The 22,190-nt window shown below is 43.1% G+C and overlaps 1 protein-coding gene across 1 annotated transcript in view; it reads left to right on the top strand.

Annotated features, from left to right (window-relative positions):
• Positions 1–22,190, top strand: part of LOC110470594 (uncharacterized) — a 134,494-nt gene that overhangs the window by 107,217 nt on the left and 5,087 nt on the right. The window contains exons 8-9 of the mRNA XM_077786011.1: positions 1,625–4,523; positions 8,822–8,883. Coding sequence (XP_077642137.1) covers positions 1,625–4,523; positions 8,822–8,883 — 2,961 coding nt within the window. The remainder of the gene's footprint in view (positions 1–1,624; positions 4,524–8,821; positions 8,884–22,190) is intronic.

Here is a 22,190-nt window from a genome sequence, read left to right as displayed (position 1 = left end):
AAGGGTTGTTTGGAATAGCAGGGAGATTGATAGCAAACAGAAGTACATTTAGTGGTGTGTGACTCAGAGAGCTTGTGGCACTGCTCAGTGTTTGTAAACCTCAGAGTGTGGAAAGGCAAGTGAATGCAATATCCTTAAGGCAGCAGTGATGATTTTAGCCACTATTAGTATCTGCAATACCCAGAAGTTCTCCGTGATGCATCAGTTAACATAGTGGCTACTTTAATTATCAGGGTGTTTAAGCTGACAGTTTTCGTATGAAATTCTATTTGTCTGATAACTAAAAAATTAAACAACATTTGCAGGGAGCTGTTCAAGTTAGATTTCTAGTATGCATGTATTTCTTTGAATAATTTTTGAATAAGCGCAAGAAAAGTTCAGATTTTACATAGTTCATTGGAGTTTTACGTATGTGGAGAGTCCTAGGCACTTAGTGAGAAACCAGTGTGACCTTGGAAAGCTTGTGTTGCAAAACCCCAAGCAAACCTGTGGGGAGCTCTGTTGGGTGTACATCAAGGGACTGGGGTTGCTCAGTAATTTAACAAGCAATTATTTCTAGGGTGTGAACATTGATACGATCTCTTCTACAGTGATGAGAATATGAAAGGAAATATTGAAACAGAGGGTTCTTTTTAGGTAAAGGTTTGTTTGTATCCAATTATAAAAGCTTGACAAAGCAGGTGCTCTGGAAGGAAAAAGCAGATTAGAGAGGAATTGATTATGATCCTAATGTTCCATGATAATGCATGTATTAATTTTAATAATATGTCATAATTCTGAAATTTTTATTTCCAGTTAGGAAATAAATTTCAGATATTTAATTATGCCTGCATTTCTCAGGAATAGATTAGATAATTATTAGTTCAGTCCTGAGAGCAGGAGACAGTTGGTGTGTTTGGACATTGCCTGCCAGTGCCCATATCTGAAGTAGCATTTCCATCCATAGAAATAAAAGTGAGAAATGCTGGCAAGAGCTGGGGAGTGCTGGGTGGGGATCTGAAGGTGCTCTTAAAGCATCATTTGCTTGAAGTTCTTTGGGACTAGGCTGGTGTATATTTGCATTATTTGGTGGACTGAGTTCTGCTCTTTACTGATCTTGAATTTAAGTGCACTCAAGAACTGAGACTAGAGCTTTTCAAAGAATAATTACCAAGATTATAATTCTTTTCAGTGATGGCAGATGGTGTAGCAGGGGGGTAGAGAGACAAATTTCAGCTTTGGGTTGTTCAGGCTGGCTTTAGGAAAAATTCTTCATAGGAGAGTGGTGTGGCATGGGAACAGATTGTCCAAAGAGGCTGTGGATACTCAATCATTGGAGGTTTGGCAAGATAAAGTCATGGTTGACCTGATGCTGCAGTGGCAGTAGGCCAGTTTCAGGCAGGTTGTTGGACTAGATGACCTTTAGATGTTCTTTTCAACCAATGCTTCTTTCATTCTAATAATTTCAATATTACCTCCTTCTAATAAAACAGCATGTAAAATATCCACTGCAGTGCATTTGTAGCTCTCTCCTGGATTACACCAGGAATTGGATTAATGTGCAATAGAATTAAGTAGATACAGGTCTTGAGTAACTGCATGACAGAATAAACCTGTATTTTTGTTCTTCTGTGTCTTGTTACAGAGTTTAAGGCAGCAGACAGAGCCTGTACTGGGAGATTCTGGAGACAGCTGTACTAAAGGAGCAGAGGGTCATATAACCACCACATCTCAGAGCCTAGAAGAAATGGCAAGAGAAGAAAGGCAGGAAAACCCATCTGATCTGGTTCACCTGGACATCAGGCAACTCTCAGACCAAACCCGTCAGGGAGACAAATGCAACAGCAGCAGTCTGGAAGCTTTTAATGATGCACCAAAAGATACAGTCATCCCAGGGGGTGCAAACAGCCCAGCGAGCTTCTGTGAAAGTAAAAACACAGAGATATTGTGTAAAAAGGAAGGAGAGGCGGGGCTAAGATCTGCAGAGGGCTCTGGGACTGTATCAGATGAGGACTGCACTGTGAGCCTGTGTGCAAGTGTAAATGGTGCTGTAAGTCTTCCATCCTCTGGAGATACAAATGAAGAAGCTGGAATGACATCGGCTGGAGTTATTCTGGATCAAGCTGGTGTGGGTGCTGCAGACAGCGCCCATCAGGAAGTGCAAACTGCAGAGGAGTTTGCTGGCAGTGCCGCTGCTGTGGCTGCAGCTGCAGGTGAAGCCTCAGCTTCCTCAGAGGGCCTGGATGTGGCCATGGGCCAGACTGAGTGCAGGAACTGTGCCGGGGCACCTGAGAGGGCTAAGGGCCAGCGGCGGGCAGAGGATGGCATGGCAGAGCCTGGTGAGAGGACTGCAAACCTGCAAGAGAAATACCCAGCTAAGGAAGAGTCATCCGGCGCTGCTCAGCCCTTACTCAGTGGTTTCAACGGCACTGAGTGCTCGGATGGGGAGGATGCAAATGTGGGAGTGGTGCCAGGCTGTGACGGTGCAAATGCAGGTGGTGACATTGGCAGTGTCTCTGCTGACCTTTGCAAGACTGGCAGTAACAAAGAGACTGATGTGGATTCGTGCTCTGCTCAGGTAAACGGTGACTTCACGGGAAGCCAGGGTGATGCCAGTGTCACAGGGAGGCAGGAGGTCACTGCAAGCACTGCAGAAGCATTGCCAGCGGCGAATGGGGTGAAGGTGCCTGCATGCACAGCAAAACCTGCTTCTGGTTTGGAATTCCGTGGCAGCAGTGAGAGTGGGGAGCAAGAAGGGCAAGTGGAAGCAGGCTGCACAGGTGGAAAATCCAGCCTGCCCTCGCTGGAAGGCAATGTAGAAACTGATGGCCCTGCTGCTGAGCCTGCAAACAGAGATGTTGGTGGATCTAATGAAAGTGGTGCAGAAGCTGCACACTGTCAGGAGAGTGGTGAGATTGCTGACTGTGGGGCTGCAGCCATGGAGAGCAGTGAAAAACAGCCAGTAGGAACTGATACCAGCAGCTGCAGAGATGGAGGAAGCAAAGATTCTGCAGGCGGTGGTCAGGAAGTTGCTGCCTGTGCCCCTTCTGCTGCTCAAACTGGTGTTAAAGGTGAAATGGGCAACAGCTTCAAACCAGACACTACTCAGCAGGGTGAACGTGAGGAACGTGAGCCTGCATCACTCCCTCCAGAGGATGCGAGCACAGGCCTGGCAGAGAAAGAGCCTGCCCAGGCTGGAGCAGAGGAAGCAGAAAGCGCTTTGGAGCAGGAGGGGAGAAGCAGCAAGGTGGAATCGTCCTCTCCCCTACCCAGAGGAGAGGGGCTGGCTGTGAGTCAGGAGGGAGATGCTGCAGTGGCACCTCCCGGGCAGGAGGCAGCTCTGCAAGGTAATGACCCTGGATCAGCTCCGTGTGCCAAGGGCGCAGACTGTGCCGAGGATAATTTAATAGGCACACCCTCTGCAACTCATAATGAGGAATCTAAACAAAACCAGGAAGCGGTGGTGGCGAGGGCAGGCTCGGCAGAGCTCGCCTGGCAGCATGGTGGGGAGCATGGCGGGGTAGCTGCTGCCTCGCCTGGGGACCATGCCAGGGAAGAGGGCTCCCCTGGGCAGGGCCACTCGCAGCAGCTTGAAGGAGGCAAAGTTGAGCCTGAGCAGGAGGCTCATGTGAATGGCAACGAGCAGGTTTTGTCAGAGGAAGTTCTTGCTGCTGTTGTGAAACCCTCTGCCTGTAGTCTGGGGCGGCCTGTGGTGGGCAGCAGCAATGTGGATGCTGGGCTGAAAGTGGCAGACCAACCCAAAGAAGATTGCAAGACTGGAGGAGCAGTTGCAGCAGAAGGCACCATGCATGGACCTGCATCAGCAGAGGAGTCGGTGAGTGCAGAGAGTGACCCTTGTCAGAATGCTGAGCTGAACCAAGGACAAGACTCCACTCAAACCCTGCAACGAATCTGCCCCCCCAGCAGCACCCCCGAGTTCAAGGGCGCCTCAGAGGCAGGAGCCCCGAGCGATGCCTGTGAGGGCAAGGAGGTGCCCAGGCCGGTGAGCATGGCCCCTGTTGCAGCGTATGATGGGGAGCAGGGGGACACGGAGAGCGTGCTGCCCCGGGCAGCGCTGCAGCCCATCGCGGAGGAGCCCACGTGCGACAGCGACTCCAGCACCGACACCGTCTGCCCGGCTGCTGACAGCCACGCTGCTGCTGCCCTGCCAGGGCCTCAGGGGGAGGGCTTGGCTGAGCCCGATGGAAAGCAAAGCCAAGCTGTACCTGCCGTGTCCTTCTCGCCGTATTCCTGCTGCTTGCAGGCTGTGGAGTCAATGGAAAATGTGGGAGTGAAGAGTTTGGTATCGGCTAATGATGCCTCTTCTCTGGATAAAGTTCCTAAAATGGTAAAAAGTTTTGATGCAGTGGTTTTTGCAGCAGAGACACCTTGTTCTCCTGAAGTACCTGCCGCAGAAAAAGTGGGGCTTGAGCCCCAGACTGCAGTGGATGCCAGAGCCAGCTTTAATGGAAAAATGGATTTCAGTTCCTCAACAAAGAAGAAAAATGTCAGCATGGCAGTGCAGGGAGCTGAGCCTGTTACAGGTAGGAAGAAATTAATTGGTTTTCTACTTTTTAGTTTTTTCTTTGTAGGCGTGTCTCTGTCACGTCATCAGCAAAGGAAAGGAAGTAAGAGCTGGATACTTGTGTTGGAGAGGAAGTGTTTGAGGTTTTTCTTCTGGGAAACAAAAAAATTTGTAGTTTCATATAAAAACTTCCAATTCAAATGCATGTTGCTTGTCTGACACTGGAGATAAGAACAGAGCATCATCTCCTATGAATTTCTACTGAAGAATTTCTAGCATGTAAATCCTCACTGGAGAAGAAATGAATGGGCTTGAGCTGTTTGGATTACTTTATCTTCAAGTTGTAAACTTTCATATGAGCATGAGGGTTTATTTCCTTGGTGTTACTCCTTGGCTTTTTCCCTTTATTTCTGCTGATGTGGAGCCAGTGGGTACAACAGGGCTCTCCTGATTTTCTTTACTTGTCGGCTTGAGCCAGCTGCCAGTGTCCCTCTGAACTGCCCGAAGCTGCTTCCTAATTGGCAGCATTAGGTCATTTAAAAAAGCCATGAGCCCTACCCCCGCCGCCTTTTCCGGCCTTCAGAGCTTTTTTGTCAGGCAGAGCAGCTGGTGGTGTTTGCCAGTGCATTTCAGCAGTGCTGGAACTCGGGGGATGAGTTTTACTGGCTCCTGTGGGCTGGGAGGTGGGACTGGCGTTCCCCTTGGATGAGTGGTGATGGGAGAGAGCGGTGGGACTTGGGGGACAGCAGAGAAGCCTGGGGTCCATGCAGCAGGAGCTAATGGAAAACATCACCAGGTAACTCCAGGAAGGGAAATAAAGGGGTACATTGAATGAAAAAGAAATGGGTTTGTTGCTGCAGCCTGGGATTTAATTGTAGATGAATTTGGTACTGAAGCATGGAGCTAATCTGATCTGTGTATCCCACCTGTTCAGGCAGCTGTTCTATGGAAGCAGCTGAACTTTTTCAGTTGGCATTTTTTCTTTGCTCTGAGAAAATGATACAGTGCCTCTTGCTTTCCCAGCACCTAGCAAACAAATAAACAAAGCATTTAAATGATTAAAAGAAAATCTGCCATGATATAATAATGAAGTTGTGAAATTATAAAGCTGTTTCACTGCTCTAATGCTGAGAGCTGTTTCTTCAGTCTAAGTGCAGCATGGGGTGATGGTAGAGAGTTTGTTCTGTTATGTGACAGCAGAATAATTGAGGGCAAGAGAAAGGCTTGGAGGGGAGGAGGGTGTCAGTGGAGGGTCTAACAAATCCATTTTTTGTTGAGTTCAGGGTTTTTAGGATGCTTGTGTGTCAAGAGATAACCAGTAAACATGAGTCAAGAGATCACTAGTAAATAAGTAGAAAGATCTAAAGGATTAGAAAGCTGTTTTCAGAAGGAACATGTTTTAATGCTGTGTTGGTTTGACAGTTCAATAGATGGGAGTGGCTGTAAGTCAGAACTTGGCTGGGCTCCTTTTCCTAGGAACCTCTGGCTCTGCCAGCTCTACCTGTACAGTCCAGGTCTTTACCTCTGGTTGGTTTCTTGGAGCTGTGACACTGTCTAGGTGAGGTTTGAAAAGGAAAAGGGACCAGACAATCCAATAAGATAGTAGCTAAAGTAGGAAAGTAATGTTAAGTCATCATTCTGTATTAGGATATGGCAAGGGGAGAAAAAAAGGAGTTACTGATTTAAGATACATAAGGATTTAGGGCTGAGAGGTCTTGCAATAAAATGGTCTGACCATTAAGCAGAAATTGTTTATGTGCAATGAGATGCCACACAAAACAAAATTTAAATTGTAGTATTTTCACTTGAAGTACTTTAGAATTATTTTGAATCAAAATGTTGGGGAAGCCCAAGTAAAAAATTGGCTTTAAGCAGAGGCAAGTGACTGTTATGAATCCAAGATCTCTATATAGAATATTTCTGATACTGACCTCCTATAGAGCAGTGTCTAGAACTCTGATATCACAGTAATTCAATAGAACTGATTTCTTTTTTATAATTATTGCAGTCTACATTTTTCATGTTGGTGTCTAGCCTTGGGTAGCCCGTTTTTTGTATGAGTTCAGTGGCAACCTTCAATTTTTTTTTGCTGTGCCTGTTCTTGGAAGTTTTCTGTGATGTCTGGATTTGTACAGAGGATTTTGTATCCGTGCCGGAGTGGGACTCGTCAGTTCTCAGGATGAATCACATCTTTTTTTGGTGGAATACAATAAAACCTTCCCAAAGGAAATGTAGGTCACAAGGCCATTTCTCAGAAACTCGTGTAGTCAGAGGGGTTTATTGTCATAGTAATTTATCAGCGATGTAATCAGCTGATAATTGCTGTTGGCATTACTCCAGATCATTGAGGTCTTTAATTTTTTTATTTATATTGTGAAGCTGCTCCCAAATATGCACCTGTTTATCTCATTGCCCCTGCTTAGTTTCCGCCTACCCCCAAAACAAAGGCTTCAAAAGGCTCATTTCCTTATCCAGACAGGTGTCTAGTGACTGGTCACAACCCTGACAGAAGCTGATGAAGGTAGATCCTGTTTTCCTGAGGCATCTCCTCCTACTGTTAACTTTAGACTCAGAAGTGCATTAGAGCTGAGTAATGGGTTCTGCAAGCTCATTATCTGCAAGTCAGGCAGGTAGATGCTCCTCATTAAAAATGAAAGGAGTTAGGGTATGAAATCATGCCACAATAACCCGGCTGGGAGAGAAGAGAGGAGAGGGGAGGGGAGGAGAGAAGAGGAGGAGAGGAGAGGTATTAGTCGTAGTTTTATTTATTGGTAGTATTTTCCCTATGGAAAAGCTCTTGGAAGGATTTCCTTCCCCTGTTAGAGTGGCAGGATGAGCAGGTAACAAATGCTACTAACGGTGCCACACTTGCAATAAGGGGTACTACGCTCAGAGACCTCTGTGATAGCTTTATAGTGCTTTTCCTTTGGGATATTTCTTAACAGAAATTTAGGAAGAAGTGACAGAGTGAAAAAATTGTCTTGAATTTCATCCTGAGGGCAAAATGTCTTCATCCTCCATTTCTTACCCAGCAGGGTGAGCTTGCTTCTCCCATCCTCGGTGCATCAAATGTTTCTTACTTGTGTACTCTGTCTTTGGGTCAGGATCTTAACCACAGTGGCATTGCCATGACCCCGAGCACATCTCCCAGCAAACGGAGCTCACAGAAATTTGTAGCATTATCTCTGATTTTTCAGTCTGCCCACGAATTCATGCAATCGAGGCAAAATCATTGCAAAACCAGATGGTCCCAAAAAATAAGGGTAGACATTAAAGGCCGTGGAAAACCATTAGTGACAATTGTTAGGACGATTTCCCCATGAAGATGGGAGGCTCCTCTTGCTAAATCCCCGTAGGGCTAAACTCACTGCAAGCATACGTCACCCTTAAGAAGGCGTTGTCATCCATCCAGTGTTTGTTTTTAGGAGAAATGAGAGAGGGAGTGGGATCAGAGGGGGGTTTAGCCCTGACGCAGCCACTCTCCATCTGAGAGGCTTTGGTCAAGTCACTTCACTCCTCTCTAAGTGTCCTGTGTGTCATGAGAGTCCTTAGCTTAGGTTTGAAGGAGTATCATGAAGTTGACTTCATGCCAGAGAAAGGTAAGCAGGGGGAATCCCTGGGGAATGGTGACTAATGAAAACTTGGCTGGGCAGAAGAAGCAGCTGGGACATGAAATTTGTACAACTGTGGTGGTGACACCATCATGGGAGCGTGGAGAAGGGAAAAGTCAGCTGGGACTTTGTAAACTCCAGCAGCAAAAGTTTTGCTTTCCTAGTCCAGGGGGATAATTCTCTCATCCATAGGGCAGTGAAGGTGGGTCAAGCTTTTGCAGCTTGTGATTTTTTTTTTTTTTTTTTTTTTTGCAATGCTTAAAATAGATATTGAGGGCAGACAAGGCTGGTTTCTTGTGTTATGTTTGGGTTATGGTAAGGAGAAAAATAGCAAAAAGTTTGATTCTTTATGTAGATGAATGGGAGCCAAGAAAATACATTAACAAATACCTGCAGATGTGCTTGGCCTCATCTACAGGTTGTCAGGGGTTTCATCCTTTGTTTGCTGCTGTTTCCTTCAGTCCCAGATACGATAGTTGTTAAAATGAATAGCAAGAAAGCAGTGAAGTCAGCAATGAAACCAGAATTTGGAAATCAAATGGCCTTGTAGGGGTTCAAATGGACTTGTTGAAGGGCCTTGGGGGTTTGGTTTTCTTCTCCTTTTTTTGGGTGGAGGAGAGGACTGGTTTGAGTAAACAAAAAAATGTTAGTAGCAATGAAAGAAATTTGTTTTAAAATAACCTTTGTGGACCTTCTGTTTGCACAGGGATGTTGGAAATGAAAACTGAGGACGAGGTGGATTTTCAGAAGGACGGCACAGAGGAAGTGGTAAGTGCAGGTGTTGTCACCTTGTCCTTTGTTGTGCTTTATAAAGAAACTTGACTGCTACTGTGACCTGGTGGTTTCCTTTCTGTGGCCTCTGCAAAGCTGAATGGTGCCCAGTGATGTTGCTTTAGCCTTTTAAAGATAGCCTGGGCGCTTTTAGCCCTTGCATTTTCAACTGCTGGATTCAGGCTGCATTGGTGTTCTCTCAACCTGTGACGGATTGAGCCAAGAGGTTCCTCGTGGGGCAAGGTTGTACCAAGATTTGTGTATGATTTGACAAGAGCCACGTCCTGGAATGCACTTGAGGTTGGTGGTGCTGTGTGGGGCCAGTAGCACCTTCAAGGTCCCTGCATTGCTGCTGCTGGGGTGGTCCTGGAGAGTCTGCCCATCCCTTCTGGTGCTCTGTGTTTCCAGGGAGGTTTTGGCAGGAGGAGCCGTGGCTGTGGTTTATGTTGGTGTGTGCACAGACTCTGAGGTCTAAAGGCATCATGGGCTGGGAGTGTTTGTGTCTTAGCTGGAAGAAAAATGAATTATGAGAGGATATATAGGGATCAAATGTGGGGGAAATGCCATATTCCTCATGTCAGTGAAACAATATAAAAAGGTCATGCCAGGAATCAGGAATCCATTGGTATTGTATTTTATTACTTGTGCTTTGCCATATTTAAGGACTATCTGTCATTTAAAAAAAAAAAGGTTGGTATTTACCTTTACATGAACATAATTTTCATTTCAAGTACCACTAATACAAATTCTGCTTTTTCAATAGCTGTGGGTTTTTTGGTGTTACCTTTCCTAGATGGATTTGTATTTGCTCCTGTATTTTATGTGTGGTTTCGTATTCCTGACAAAATGTTTTGTACATGGCAAATTGATGGCAGCCTTGTTTTGGAGCACATTACCTTTGTGCAGCTGTGTTTGTGTCTTCCCCTACCATTATTAAGCTGTTAAAAGAGAAAATACTGTGGGGATGAGTTTACACTGCAGGGTGGAGCTCCAAAAATCTTTGCTCATCATGCAGTAAAGCTCTTTGAACAGCAGAACAGTCTTGCCAAAGCTTGTAATAAAATCAGGTTTATTATGTTTTTAACAAGTTAAGGCTTAATTTCTGTAGCTGTTTGCTCGGTGAGTTAGCCAGGGACTAGAGAAAATAACTTTCCAAGCTAAAATTTGTGCTGTCTGATATGGAAGTCTTTCATTACTGGAATGTGTGAGTGTAAAGATGCTATTGATTTTTTTTTTTTTACAGACCCTTTATTAAAGATCATTTTCCTGACCAATACTTCCAAATCTGGTAGTGAAATAAGAAATCTTTAGAAAATGCAATTTAGGACACAGCCTTTTACTTTCAAAAAAGGAGAAAAAAAATTGAATTTGGTTTCCATTTTGCATGTTTTACAGGCATTTTGGGTTTTATGTGTGTGCTTTCTTCTCTTCTTCCTCTCCCTCCCACCCTGTCAAACACCTCTTTAGAAATCTGGCTTTTCCGAGGCAGGAATGGGAGTGCCAGGGGAATGGAAACTTTGCTGCAGGACTGACAGGGTTTCCTGTTGCTACGTTCAACAGAAAGAAAATAACAACTGCACTATATTAAGGCCACTAAAAAAAAAAAAAAAAACCACCAACCCAACAAAAAACCCAACCAAAAAGGAGTGGAAGGCTTATAAATAGAGCTTAATTCACACACGAGGGCCGGTGAAAGCCACCATCGCTCTGTGCGCCTCTCCTGCCACATCCTGACTCTGCTTTATTTAGTGCTGCTTCTTTTTGTAGCCAGGAGCCTTTCAGGTGCTCATTGGCTTCTCATTACAGAGCCATTTTGTGGTTAGTAAAGGTGGTTTTCTTAACTTGCTGGAGATAAAAGTGTTGTTGCTTGCCCCTGGTTGGGAGCTGCAGGTATTTTTGCAGCCTCGCTGGTGCTGTCGGCAGTTTTGGATATTGGGAATACTTGTTAACTCTTGTTTTATGGGTGAGAAGTTTGCACACTGCTTTTTATAAGCACAAGTTACTTAAAAAAAAAAAAAGTCTTGGAATTTAAATAGTGCAATTTCTTATATAGTTCGGTCAGGCTGAAGGACAGTAGCTTGAGTACTCTGGAGAGAGAAGGGGGAAAGCTCTTTCTTCTAAGCTGAGTTGTGAAAAATAAAAAACTGTGAAACATTTTTAGAATTAGCTGGATCTGTGCTGCCAGTGTTACAGATGTGAGATTTCACACTTTCTCCTGTAGTTGTTTCAAAAGATTCTTGCATGTTGTGGAAAAGCTGCTGTTAAAAATTGTTTAGGAAGATAATGGTCTGTAGGGTTATAAGCACTGAAGAGAAAATAATGGAAAAATATTTTTTCCAATTAAAATGAGTTTTTAAATTATCTACTTCTTAAATTTCCAGAATCTTTTCTCAGAAATTGTATCTGTTCAGATATAAAACTCAGTAACCAGAACTTCCCAGGCTCCTTGCATGGTGGGCAGTGGGTGCTTATCCTGGTGGAGACTCTCCTGGTCCTTATGTTCCTGCTGAGTTTGGGAATCTTGAGTAGAGCTGGGAGAGTCACTTGATATCATCTATTAAAATGAGACCTTAGCATTTTTAAAATGGAATTATTTTTAACTCTGATGAGAAATTTGGTTTGGCTTCTGCATGCTACAATATTTAAATAATTTTAAATGGAGCCTGTGGCTCCAGCATCATAAAAGTAAAGCAGCAGTTTAAAATGAGCTGTACCCTGATGTGCTTCTCTTGTGTTGATCCCAGAAATTGGTTGTGATTCATTATTTGCTGAATCTTTGTCTTCACGTGGCAGGATGGATGAGGTTGTGCTGCTGGGTTCATGCGATGGCTTTGGTTGTCTGAGCCTGTGACTGAGAAGTTGTAGCTGGCTGACCTCAGGAACAGAGTTCACTGGGAAATAGCCTTCCCATTGCATTTTATTAACTGTATTAGTGAGTTCCTATTGAATTGAATGCATCCTACCTTTACCAGAGGAATCAGTATTTAATTAATGTCTGTATTTTCAGAAATTGATGACAATGAAGCTTAGAAAACTCTTACACTTACATCCCTCCACTGATCCAAGTAGTGCAGTAACAATTGGTGTATCAGCAAGGTCACTTTCTGGTGGGAAACTTGCAATATTTTCAGTCATGATCTGGAAGATGGAGGTATGTTTATAACACTCAGATGATATCAGGTCAGGAGGGATTGTAGGAACTTGAGAGTACAGGGTCAGGGTTCAGAGTGACCTTAAGAGATTGGAGAGCACATCCAGATAAGAGATAAAAGCAAACAGTGAGTGCTGCATTTGCAAAGGAGAAAGCAAAATGCACTTTTACCAATTCAGGCTTAAGCTGGAGAGGGATAGGTTAAAATAAGGCTGAGGATTTGTAGTGGATAACAAATGAATCAACTGCAAGAGTTATTGAAAGAGAGACAAATCTTGTTTGGAGTTGTATTTGAAGGAGTGTCCTCCGTAAGGTGTGGGGGGTGACTTACTCATGTGTGGCACTGTGGAGCCATCATCAGTGCCATCAAATGTGGTTTGGAGTGCCCTGCTCAGAGGAAGACACAGGCAGACTGGAAAGTGTTCAGAAGAAAACAATGAGAAGAGATTAAGAAACGTGAGAAGAGACTGAAAGAACTAAATTTATTCAATGCAGCAAAAAGAAAACCATTGTGCAATCCAGCAGTCTGCCAACATGTAATAGTGGTTATTAAAGTCCCAGATTTCCATGGCAGTTTAATTTACTGATTTGCTAATTTGCCAGGATGATTTAGGCTGGATGTTGTGAAAACATCCTGTTACCATCATAAAACTGTTGCAAGACCACCTAGGGAGGCCAGGAAACCTCCTTTCCTAGGAGTTGTTACAGATAAGAGAGATGATGCTGTCAGGACTGAGCCTCAGGTCCGTTGTTGCCTGTTGGTTTTGGTTTGTAAGCCCCCATGTTTGTGCTTTACTGAACAGGGAGAAGAGCAAGAAGCTGCTTGGCCAGAGTCTGGCAGGGTGAGCAAAGGAAGGGGACTGGGACAGCAGGACTGCAGGAGATGAGAGTGGGAAGAAGGGGATGGAAAAGAGCCTATGGGAGATACTAGACACCCAAACCGCACTGAGATGAGTGTTGGGATGGACAGTAGGTGTGAAGAATACAGGGATTTTTCCTTCCCCACAACTGTAATCTCTCATGCTTCTCTTCCTTGGAGTCATCAGATAAATGGATAGAATTCTGGCCAAGGTGTACAGTGTCACCCACCTCCTGTGGCTGGTGCTGAGGAGCAGAGTCTAGTGCAGTTTTTGTCAGATCAAGTGGTGCTTCATGGTTCCAAACTGCTGGAACCTTGCTGGTGACCCAAGACAAGGGATTGTCATAGTTCTCCAGGCTCCAATTTATTTTCTTAGGAATTAACTATTTTAACAAACTGCTCACCCTGAGGACCTGACAAAATTCAGGTTGTCTGTATGCACTGAGGTTCATTTTCTCTATCTGCATGGGTGTACACATGTACATACTATGGGATGGGGGTTGCAAATCCTTTTTTAACAAAGGGCCTGCAGAATAGCATAGGAATTTCCTCAACAGTTTGGACAATTTCAGAGCAAGTGGCTGAAGTGCTGGAAACAAATCAGAGCTGGGTCTGGTGGTGGAAAGTGCAGCCTTAACAATAGGCTGTGTTCTCACCCTGCCTCTTTAACATCACTTGTGTAACCCTCTCTTTGTAAATGTTGTCCTGTAACTACAGTAAACACGGAAAACCCGAGCCAAAAGGGTGCCTGCTCTAAGCCTGGCATTAATGCTGGAGGCTGACACACACTTACCCATTGGGTCAGGGCTTTGGGCTAGTCATCTGCCAAGCCCTTTCTCACACCCACCAGCATCCTGTGTCTGCCCTGGATGCTCAGAGCAGAGGCTTTGAGCTCTGGGAGGAAATTGTGTCAGCTGGCCAGCCCTGAGTGAATGCATGGCTGTGTAGGACACATCACCCTGGCTTTCGCCGGCTGCTCTGGGCATCCCCACACAAGTTGCAGGGAGCGAGAATAAAAGCTGGGGGAAGGAAAAGAAAAAGAAATTAAAACCAGGCTGAGGTTCTTGTTTGGCCTTTACCATTACTCATGCCTTGAAGGCATTTATACAGCTATTGTGGCAGGTTCTTTTGTCCTGCACTGAATTTCTCTGGGTGCCGCATTTCCGATGCCTTTTTATCCAGAACGCTGATAATCCCCAGCTCAAGACTGCACTTTCCAAGCTCAGTCACAGGATTCACGGATGTTAAGGGGCGAGGCAGGAACGTGGACACGGAGCCAAATCCCCAGCTCAGTGCAGGGAATGCTGCTCCCAGGTCTGGCTCCAGGCTGATGAAGGCGCCCGCGCCGCCCCCACTGTGGCCACGGGGCTGGTGCCAGCCCCGCTGATCTCTGGAGATGGTGAGTTCAATCTCCTCCCCTTCCCCTTCAGCCACTGTTCTTCAGAGGCAAAGATTGCTGCCTGATACTCTGGTTTTTCATCATTTCCTCATTTTCTCTAACGAAACATCTGGCTCTGCCATCCTCCCAGTCGCAGTGAAGTTTATCCCTCTGTTTTTTCACACTCAGTGTTAATTAAAAGCATCGAGATCTAGCTGCAGTTTCATCTGCAGATGCTGTTGCCTCAAAGGCAGAGTTGTGTGTATATTCTTGCTGTAGTTTTGAGATGGTTTAGATTGAAGACAACTGTTTAGTAACTACAGTTCTGCAGTGCTCACTTATGGCTTGCTCCAGACAAAGGGGTTAACTCATAAATTATTTTACATCACTGTATTAAAGTAGCTTTCAGATCCTTTTTAGTATCAGGACTCTGTTATTTTACAAGTTTATAAAATATAGACCTAACAGATTTTAAGTATAGAAAATCCTGTGTTTGGAGCTCTCTTCCAGTGGTTTGATACATTCATTTTTTATGCAGTCATGAAATTATGGATCCATACTTTCCATAAAATAATGGATGTTTAAGACAGCAAAGGAATGCTGGCATACTGAATATTTCCTGCATATTACCTTATGGAGGAAAAGATTATGCTGTTTCTGAAAGGTCCAATCTCCTTTATCCTATAGGTACTTTTATTTGTGTTTGAAATATCTTAAAAGTTTTGTGGTCTAGCTGTTGTACAGTAGACATGGTTACTTGCACATTGACTTCCTGGTCTAAATATAGAGAAAACTAAGATGATAAATGGGAGATCAATGTGGACTTTTGATAGAGGCTGCATTATTATTACAAATGGGTACTTTGGTGTATCAGATCACTGGGCTTTTATCTTTCTAAAGGAACTTCTCTAGTTCCATTCTGATATTTTGGAAGCCAGAGTTGGCCCCTTGTGTAGACAGATTTATGCTTTTCTGCATATTGCAGGGGGTTTTTTGTTTCATTTTTTTTTTCAGTTTATTAGAATTTACACCACTTTAGAGAAAAGCCTTATAAATGCAATAAATAGATTTTTAGTTATATTCCTATACATTTGTTCTGGGTTTTTGTGAGTAGTCATGGGACAGACAGGAGAGTTGAACAGGAACTCCTGGGCACTGATGAAGCAGGCTCTACCAATATCCAGGCATAGCATTTCTGACTTTAACTTCCAGCAAAGGATGAAAAGAATGATAGGAGTAAGAACATAAGAAGTACTGTCAAACTTTTTCCATAGAAACTTGGAATCAAAATGCCTGTCACCTCGTGGTCCTTTCACAGATTTCCCTTTCTGTTATTGTTCTCAGCCTTTTCCCACTTCTTTTAGGTTGTTTGCCTTCCCTTATTATATTATTTTCATGCAAAGGTGGAAACCTGTTTTTTTCCCTCCAGCATCTCAGCTGTTTCTGCTTGGTGTCTGTTTCTGCCTGGTGTTGCACACACATCCTGGTGTGGCCCAGGGTGACTCAGCTGTGTTGCAGAATGTTTTCTGGGCTCAAACTGCTGTTAAAACATCAGTTGAGATAAAAGCCTGGGTGATAACTAAATGTTTGCCTCTTCATGCAGCATCCTTGCACTGGGCAGACTGATGGATCTCTGGCTTGGCAGGAACATCTTTGCAGTTGTATGGGACAGGCTGGTGGTGGTGGGGAGATTTTTAAGCTTGGGGCTGTGAAACAACAATAGATGGTTCATGTTGCAGTGGATGGTTCTAATATCACTCAGAAGGACTGTGTCATTTGGTGTCCAAGAATGTGATATCTAAAATAAAAGTTTGGGAGGGAGTGGGTTTGGCTGAGCTGGGGCAGCTGCAGGTCAGAATTGAAACCCCCAGGGCCAGAGCAGTGCCTTGGTGTTGTGTTTGGCTATGGGCAGTCATAGCTGTCCTTGTCATAATACCAAATTAATTGAAACTTTCAAGAATAGGAAACTTCTGAATTTTGGTAGAAGACTTTAGTCATAAATTATACCAAAGAAGAGGTATGTCTCCAAATGACATGTACAAAGCATGGACAAGAGTGACTTTTCTTATTCCATTGCCACTTTGGTTTTTTACTGCTGTGGTCTTGTTTTGTACTTCTGCTTTGGAATAACTCCAGCAAGGAGGTTGTAACAAGAGTGTAAAATGTTTTGCCAAGATTTAATAAAATATACTTCATCAGCTGTATAGAAATTAGGAGATGTGAGAAAATTCTAAACTAGGCTTTCTTTTGTACTTGATCTCTTGCAGATAATAAAAGTTCTTCTTCCACTTCTCTTTCTCTTTCTGCTTCACTTATACATTAAATTTATGCCTAAATAAACACGTACTTGATGTAGCAAACTTTCTGATTGCCTCTTGAGCAGTGGTGAACTTAACTGCTCCCTCCCTTCTTACTTGCTGTGTATCTCATCTTAGTGCCAGTAATGTACTTTGTGAAAATGAAGGTGGTAGCTGTGCCCAGGAGACTAATCCAAAAAATAGTGCAAATATTTCTGGATTACCTTGTTTGCTTTCTCTTCTGTTTGTGTAGTTTGAAACAAAGGAATTGTTGATGTTCTTTCTTTAATCTGAGGTATGCTGCTCTCCTTTCAGATCTGCAGAAGGTCTGATGGGTGCTTATGGTTTCCTCAGCCTGGTTAGATATTACTTCTCCCTAAAGACTTAGCCCTGATACCATTACAGCCACTTAATAATAGTTTCTCCTTATTTTTGCACTTAGTTATTTGGGGGCAGATTCTTACCTGCATCTTTACCAATACCACATGCCTCCCTCTCCTGGAGCATTTCCATCTTCCCCACTGAAACACCAGGACTGTGTTTGCAGGTACCTTGGGGCTGGCTCTGCCTGTCTCTGGCTGTGCTCTCCCTCCTCATGTGGTGTCCTTCCAGCTGCTGAGATAAGAGGCAGGAACGTGAAGCCTCGCCCCTGCTTGCTCATTAGTCTGAGCTCTGGTACTGAGTCTGCTTAGCATCAAGTGACTTGTTTGTTTTGTGTCTGAGACTATGCTTACCTCCATAAATCAAAAAAAAAAGATCATAATCCTGAGCTACTTGACACTGAACTTTTGCTTGGTTTCTTAACACAGCTGGACATTAAACGCCTGAAAGTGGTTAGGAGGAATATTTCCAAAATACACATTTTCAAAGACTGGAGGTGCAGTTCTCTGAAATGTTAGTTTCAGTCTGAGATCATCTTGTGTTTAGGAGTATGAAATCTCTTCTGTCTTTCCAAAATCCTGTACTGATTCTTACCAAAAGCATGGTGAGGGATGGCTGTTAAAATCTACTGAGGTTACAGAAGGATTCCTTGTTATTTTGTTCTGCTATTATTTCTTTTTTTTTACCTCACTGGCCATAACAAGGTGAGGAAATACTGACCTGCTTGCCCAGGAAGAGGCAGATAAATTTTAGCTTCAAATGCCTGCACTCCAGGTTTAAAACAGAGCAGTAATGTACCTTTTTGAGCCTTTTAAAGAGAATGAGGGTTGCTTACATCATGTCCATATATTTCTACCTGTAGATAACCAAAGAGAGGCATGACTGTAAAAATTGGGATCTTACAAAGGGAAGGGGTTAGAGAAACTCCTCTCTGCAGCATGAGTAGAAATGGGTTTTAGGGCATTTTCCAAATTTTGTGTTTTAATGTGTTTTGAAGAGACATCGAGAGGCAGCTCAAAAAGCTTTTTTAGTTCATAGCTGTATATCTGGGGGACAGTGTTTGATTTTTCTTGTCAAGCTTTGTTTATTTCTTCTTTTCTGTCTTTGAGGAAGCTGAGTTTTATTTCATATGCTATAAATGATGCAAAAAGCACCCAGAACGCTGTAGATTTGATCCTATGCCTTTGTTATAAATCTATGTATATAGACTAAATAAATATCTTCTTTCTGGACTTAAAATCCTTGCAGTGCAGCAGACAACAAAAATTTGTGTCTTGGAGTAGCTCCGAGAATTCTTTAATGCTGAAATATCTCTTCTGCTTGCAAACCTGGGGCTCTCCCTCCTCTAGATAAGCAGTTTCTGTTTAAACTGTTTTTTTATGACTGTCCTTTTGGGCAAGCATTGGCACAGCTGACGGAGACTCTAGGAGTGCATGGCAGGGAAATAAGAAGTTTGAAGGTAAGATTAAACAAGTCCTCTCTGTTAAAAAGAGCAAGGGGAAAGGGGAAAGAAAATATCTGTGCATGGGGTATTGGCTTTCTTTGGCTCTTGACAGTTTCAATGTACACTGAAAAAGACTGGAGCTCTTTAAAAGCTTTGTAAGTAGTTTTTTCTTCAAGAAAACAGAATTTAGATAGAAACATCTTGTTTCAACTAGCAGCTGAATTAAATGTTGAAAATAGGATATTTTGGTTGAATTTGTTGTTTTGGTTTTTTTTTTTTTGTTCGGCAATCATCAGATTCACAAGAAAAGTACATTCTGTTTTTATGCAAGCCTTCCTGTGAGCAGTGCATGTTCTCTGTCTGGGAAGGAGCACTGTCTGAAGCACCAAATATCTTGTGGCAGCTTGGCTCTTAAAATATATTGTGTGTTATCTTTTACAGAGGATGTTGGCAGATGTCTGGATCCCAGCAGTGAAATAGCAGGAGGGGAGGCAAGACAAACCTGGGGTTTATTGTGGATTGCTGCTGGAAGTGCAAATGGGAGCCAGGAAGATGGGCAGTGGAGGTGTTTTAGTCCCTTGTATGGGCAGAAAGCAGCAACAGCAAGGGGATATTTTAAGCCAGTATTTAGGGGAGATGTATTTCCTTTATTTCTTGTCTGAGTCTGGTGGGCAAGACCAGCCTTGGGGGGCATTCAGCCTTTATCCCCCCAAACTCCCAGTTCAGGGGATGGAACGAGGTGCTCACTGCAGCCACTAAAGAGAGACCAAAGTCAGGAAAGGAGCCCAGCTTTTATTTTATTTCAGTCTTACCAACTGGCCTAGCCAAAATAGAGCATAGAATAACAACAGCTGTTGAAAAAAGTCAAAATTATGTGCCTGTATGAACAGATGTTTCCATAAGCCATTGATTTTTAGGTTGGCCCAGCTTAAATACAGTATGAGGGTGAAAGTCAAAAAGGTAAAATCTTATCTAGGAGATGTTTCTCTAGTTAGGAGAACTTTATAAGCTGTCAGAGAAGCATTAAACAAAGTTGCACCAAAATATATAGTGGCTTTTAGTTTAAATTGTGAAAATATTTTGCTTTCAATAGCTTTCAGATCTTTTGCTGGGTATTTCTGCTTATGCGTCTGCATTAAGTAAGCCCATTTAACCAAACCTGATCCTCATATAAACATGGAATAATGACAGTATCCCACATATGGGTTTCATTAATTTTTGCATGTTTTGAAGTTGCCTTTTTTTTCTCTCTGAAAGGCAAACTTCAGAAACAGAAGAGACTAGTGCTGCATGATAGCCAAAAAAGACTAACTGAGGAATAATAACTTGGAATAGTTAAATTATTTAACTGTTGTATAACAGATTTTTTTTTTTTTTTTCAATAGAGAAGGATTCTGCATAATCTGCATTCCTCCCAGTTGCTGTTAGTTGTTTGCTTTGATGGAACTGGCATCAGTTCTGCTGGTTATCTGCAAGCTTTTGTGCTCTTGTGTCTTGTAAATGTTTTGGATTTTAGTCTGAAGAGAAAGCTTCAGAACATTTTCCTCTTTCTTCCTAAGCAAATAAAACCAACCCTTTCCTTGTAGTCACTGGCAAGAAATCTCAGATGCTCCATTTTCCTTATCTGCAGCACAGCAATTCGCAGCTCCTGGGACAGTCCAGATCAGAAGGATAACTCGGGGAAATTGCAGGGTATAATAAATGCTGCTTTTTGACATTTTTTGCACCATTTATCATCATCCATTGTCTTAAATGTATTTATCTATTGAAAATGGCTGTTAAATCTATGGAAATGCATCATCTCTGGCAGGTGGGGAATGAGAGAGGGGAGCACAAAAACTCAGCAACTAAAACTTTCCTAAAGCACCTGTATTGGCCTGTATTGGACATTCCCCATATTTGCAGGGACATTCCCTAGCTTCAACTGAGTGGAGAGGCACACGAGCAGGGCTTGGGACCCATTATTCCAGTTAGGATTTAACCCTGCAATAACAAATGTTACTGTAGAGGGATCTTTGAAAAGCTGGCAGAGGTGTAGGATATGTTAGTTTATACCCTTAGAATAAATATTTTATTCTTTTTCTGGAGCAGCATCAACTGTTGAGACAATTTCTTACTAATGGTGATGCTTTCACATGTCTGGCTGTAATTATACATGTTTTATGCCCTGAAACTACTTTAAAAATACTTTCTAAAACCAAACTGTAGGGGAGAACATACTCAGCATGGATTGATGGGGCAGTAATTCATGATGGCTTTGTGGACCCAATGAATCCTTACCCTTGTATATACATCCTTAGTCCAGAGGGATGAAAGTGGGGTAAAAATGGATAAAACCAGGTTTTTTTTCCACAGGGTCAACATTCTCTCCTGGACTCTTGAGCTATAAAGACATGTTTGTTTAATATTCTTTACAGAGGACTACCAGGGAAACGGATAAAACAGTGAGCAAAGGAATACTCATGCGGTCCTAAAGCAGACCTCCCAGGCAGGAGCTGGATTCCAAATGCCTCTTCTCAAAGTTTGCATTGGATTTCATTTCAGCTTTCCAAATGCATGGAGAGAGGGCACGAAAATATTGGTTGAATGCGGGTGTAGGTAGGAGGGTGATCTGGAGTGGCTGTTAGTGATGGGAGAGGGGCTTGGCTGCACTCAGGGCATCTCAGTTACCCATAGAGGCTGAGATCCTCCTTCCCACAAAGCAAACAGGAAAATTTGGAAGGGCAAAACCAACGCCACAGTGTCCTTAATCCACCGCCTTCATTAGCAGCCAAGCAAAAAGCCGACCTGGGAATATGATGGGTGCCTTTGTACAGTGCTCTGCTTTCCCAGTGCTTCCCCTCCCAGATTTTCAATTACCTGATGAAAGAAAAGATAACTTTTTCCCTTTTGACAGAATGCCTGGCCAAGACAATACACGTGTGGGCTTCTGAAGGGCTGAGTCCTAGGGACTTCAGTTAAAAAGGGAAAAAAAAAAAAAAAAAAAAGGGAAACTGAATCATTTTCTGGCATGATTTATTCATTTGAATGACCCGTCTCTGTTTTTCAGTTAGATTACAGTGCCTTAAACTGTAGGCATGAAAGAATGGTAGAAGTTGAATAATTTCCTCAGTACAAGATGTGTCATTTTTATATTGTCCATTAATTTCACTTGCTCATGCCATGCGTCATTTTTGTTGGGCTTTATCCGCCAATTCATCTACATAATCTGCTACCCTGTCTCTGTTTTTAGTTAAAGACATAATTCATCAGATGGAACCATCCACCAGGCATTTCATGGCACTGATCTCATGTTATGCTGAGGCATCCTGCAGTGGCTCAGGCAATGTCTGCCTGCTCCTGTGCCTGCCCACAGCAGTGGGGATCATTTCAGAGCACAGGGATGTTTCCTGCACTCTGGAAATGTGAGGTGCTTTGTTTTCCTGCACATAAACTTGTATTAATTTTTAACCTCATATCTTGAACTGTAGAGATTCAGTCTTTCTAGAATGTATTGTTATGGGGAACAGAACATGTGTTTTTAGTTGTATAAATCAGTACTTTCTTGTAGCCTGTATCTATCCCAGTCATGTCAGAATATGTCTTTTTATTATGGATTATATTAAAATGAAAAACTCCTTTGATTTTTGAATTTGTAAGCTTTATAGATAATGGAACATCCCCTTTTTCTTATATTTGAGACAAATGCAATGATTTCTTCCTTAACTCCTCTGTAGGACAAATTATTAGACATTACTTGATTGGGCTTGAGCAGGCCTTCAGGTATTTGAGGGATGGTCTGTGCAAACCAATTT

This window comes from Lonchura striata, chromosome 11, assembly GCF_046129695.1.
Source record: "Lonchura striata isolate bLonStr1 chromosome 11, bLonStr1.mat, whole genome shotgun sequence".
In the NCBI taxonomy this organism is placed as follows: domain Eukaryota; kingdom Metazoa; phylum Chordata; class Aves; order Passeriformes; family Estrildidae; genus Lonchura; species Lonchura striata.
Note: the sequence above shows the minus strand (reverse complement) of the source record. Positions and strands in the feature narration are given on the sequence as shown.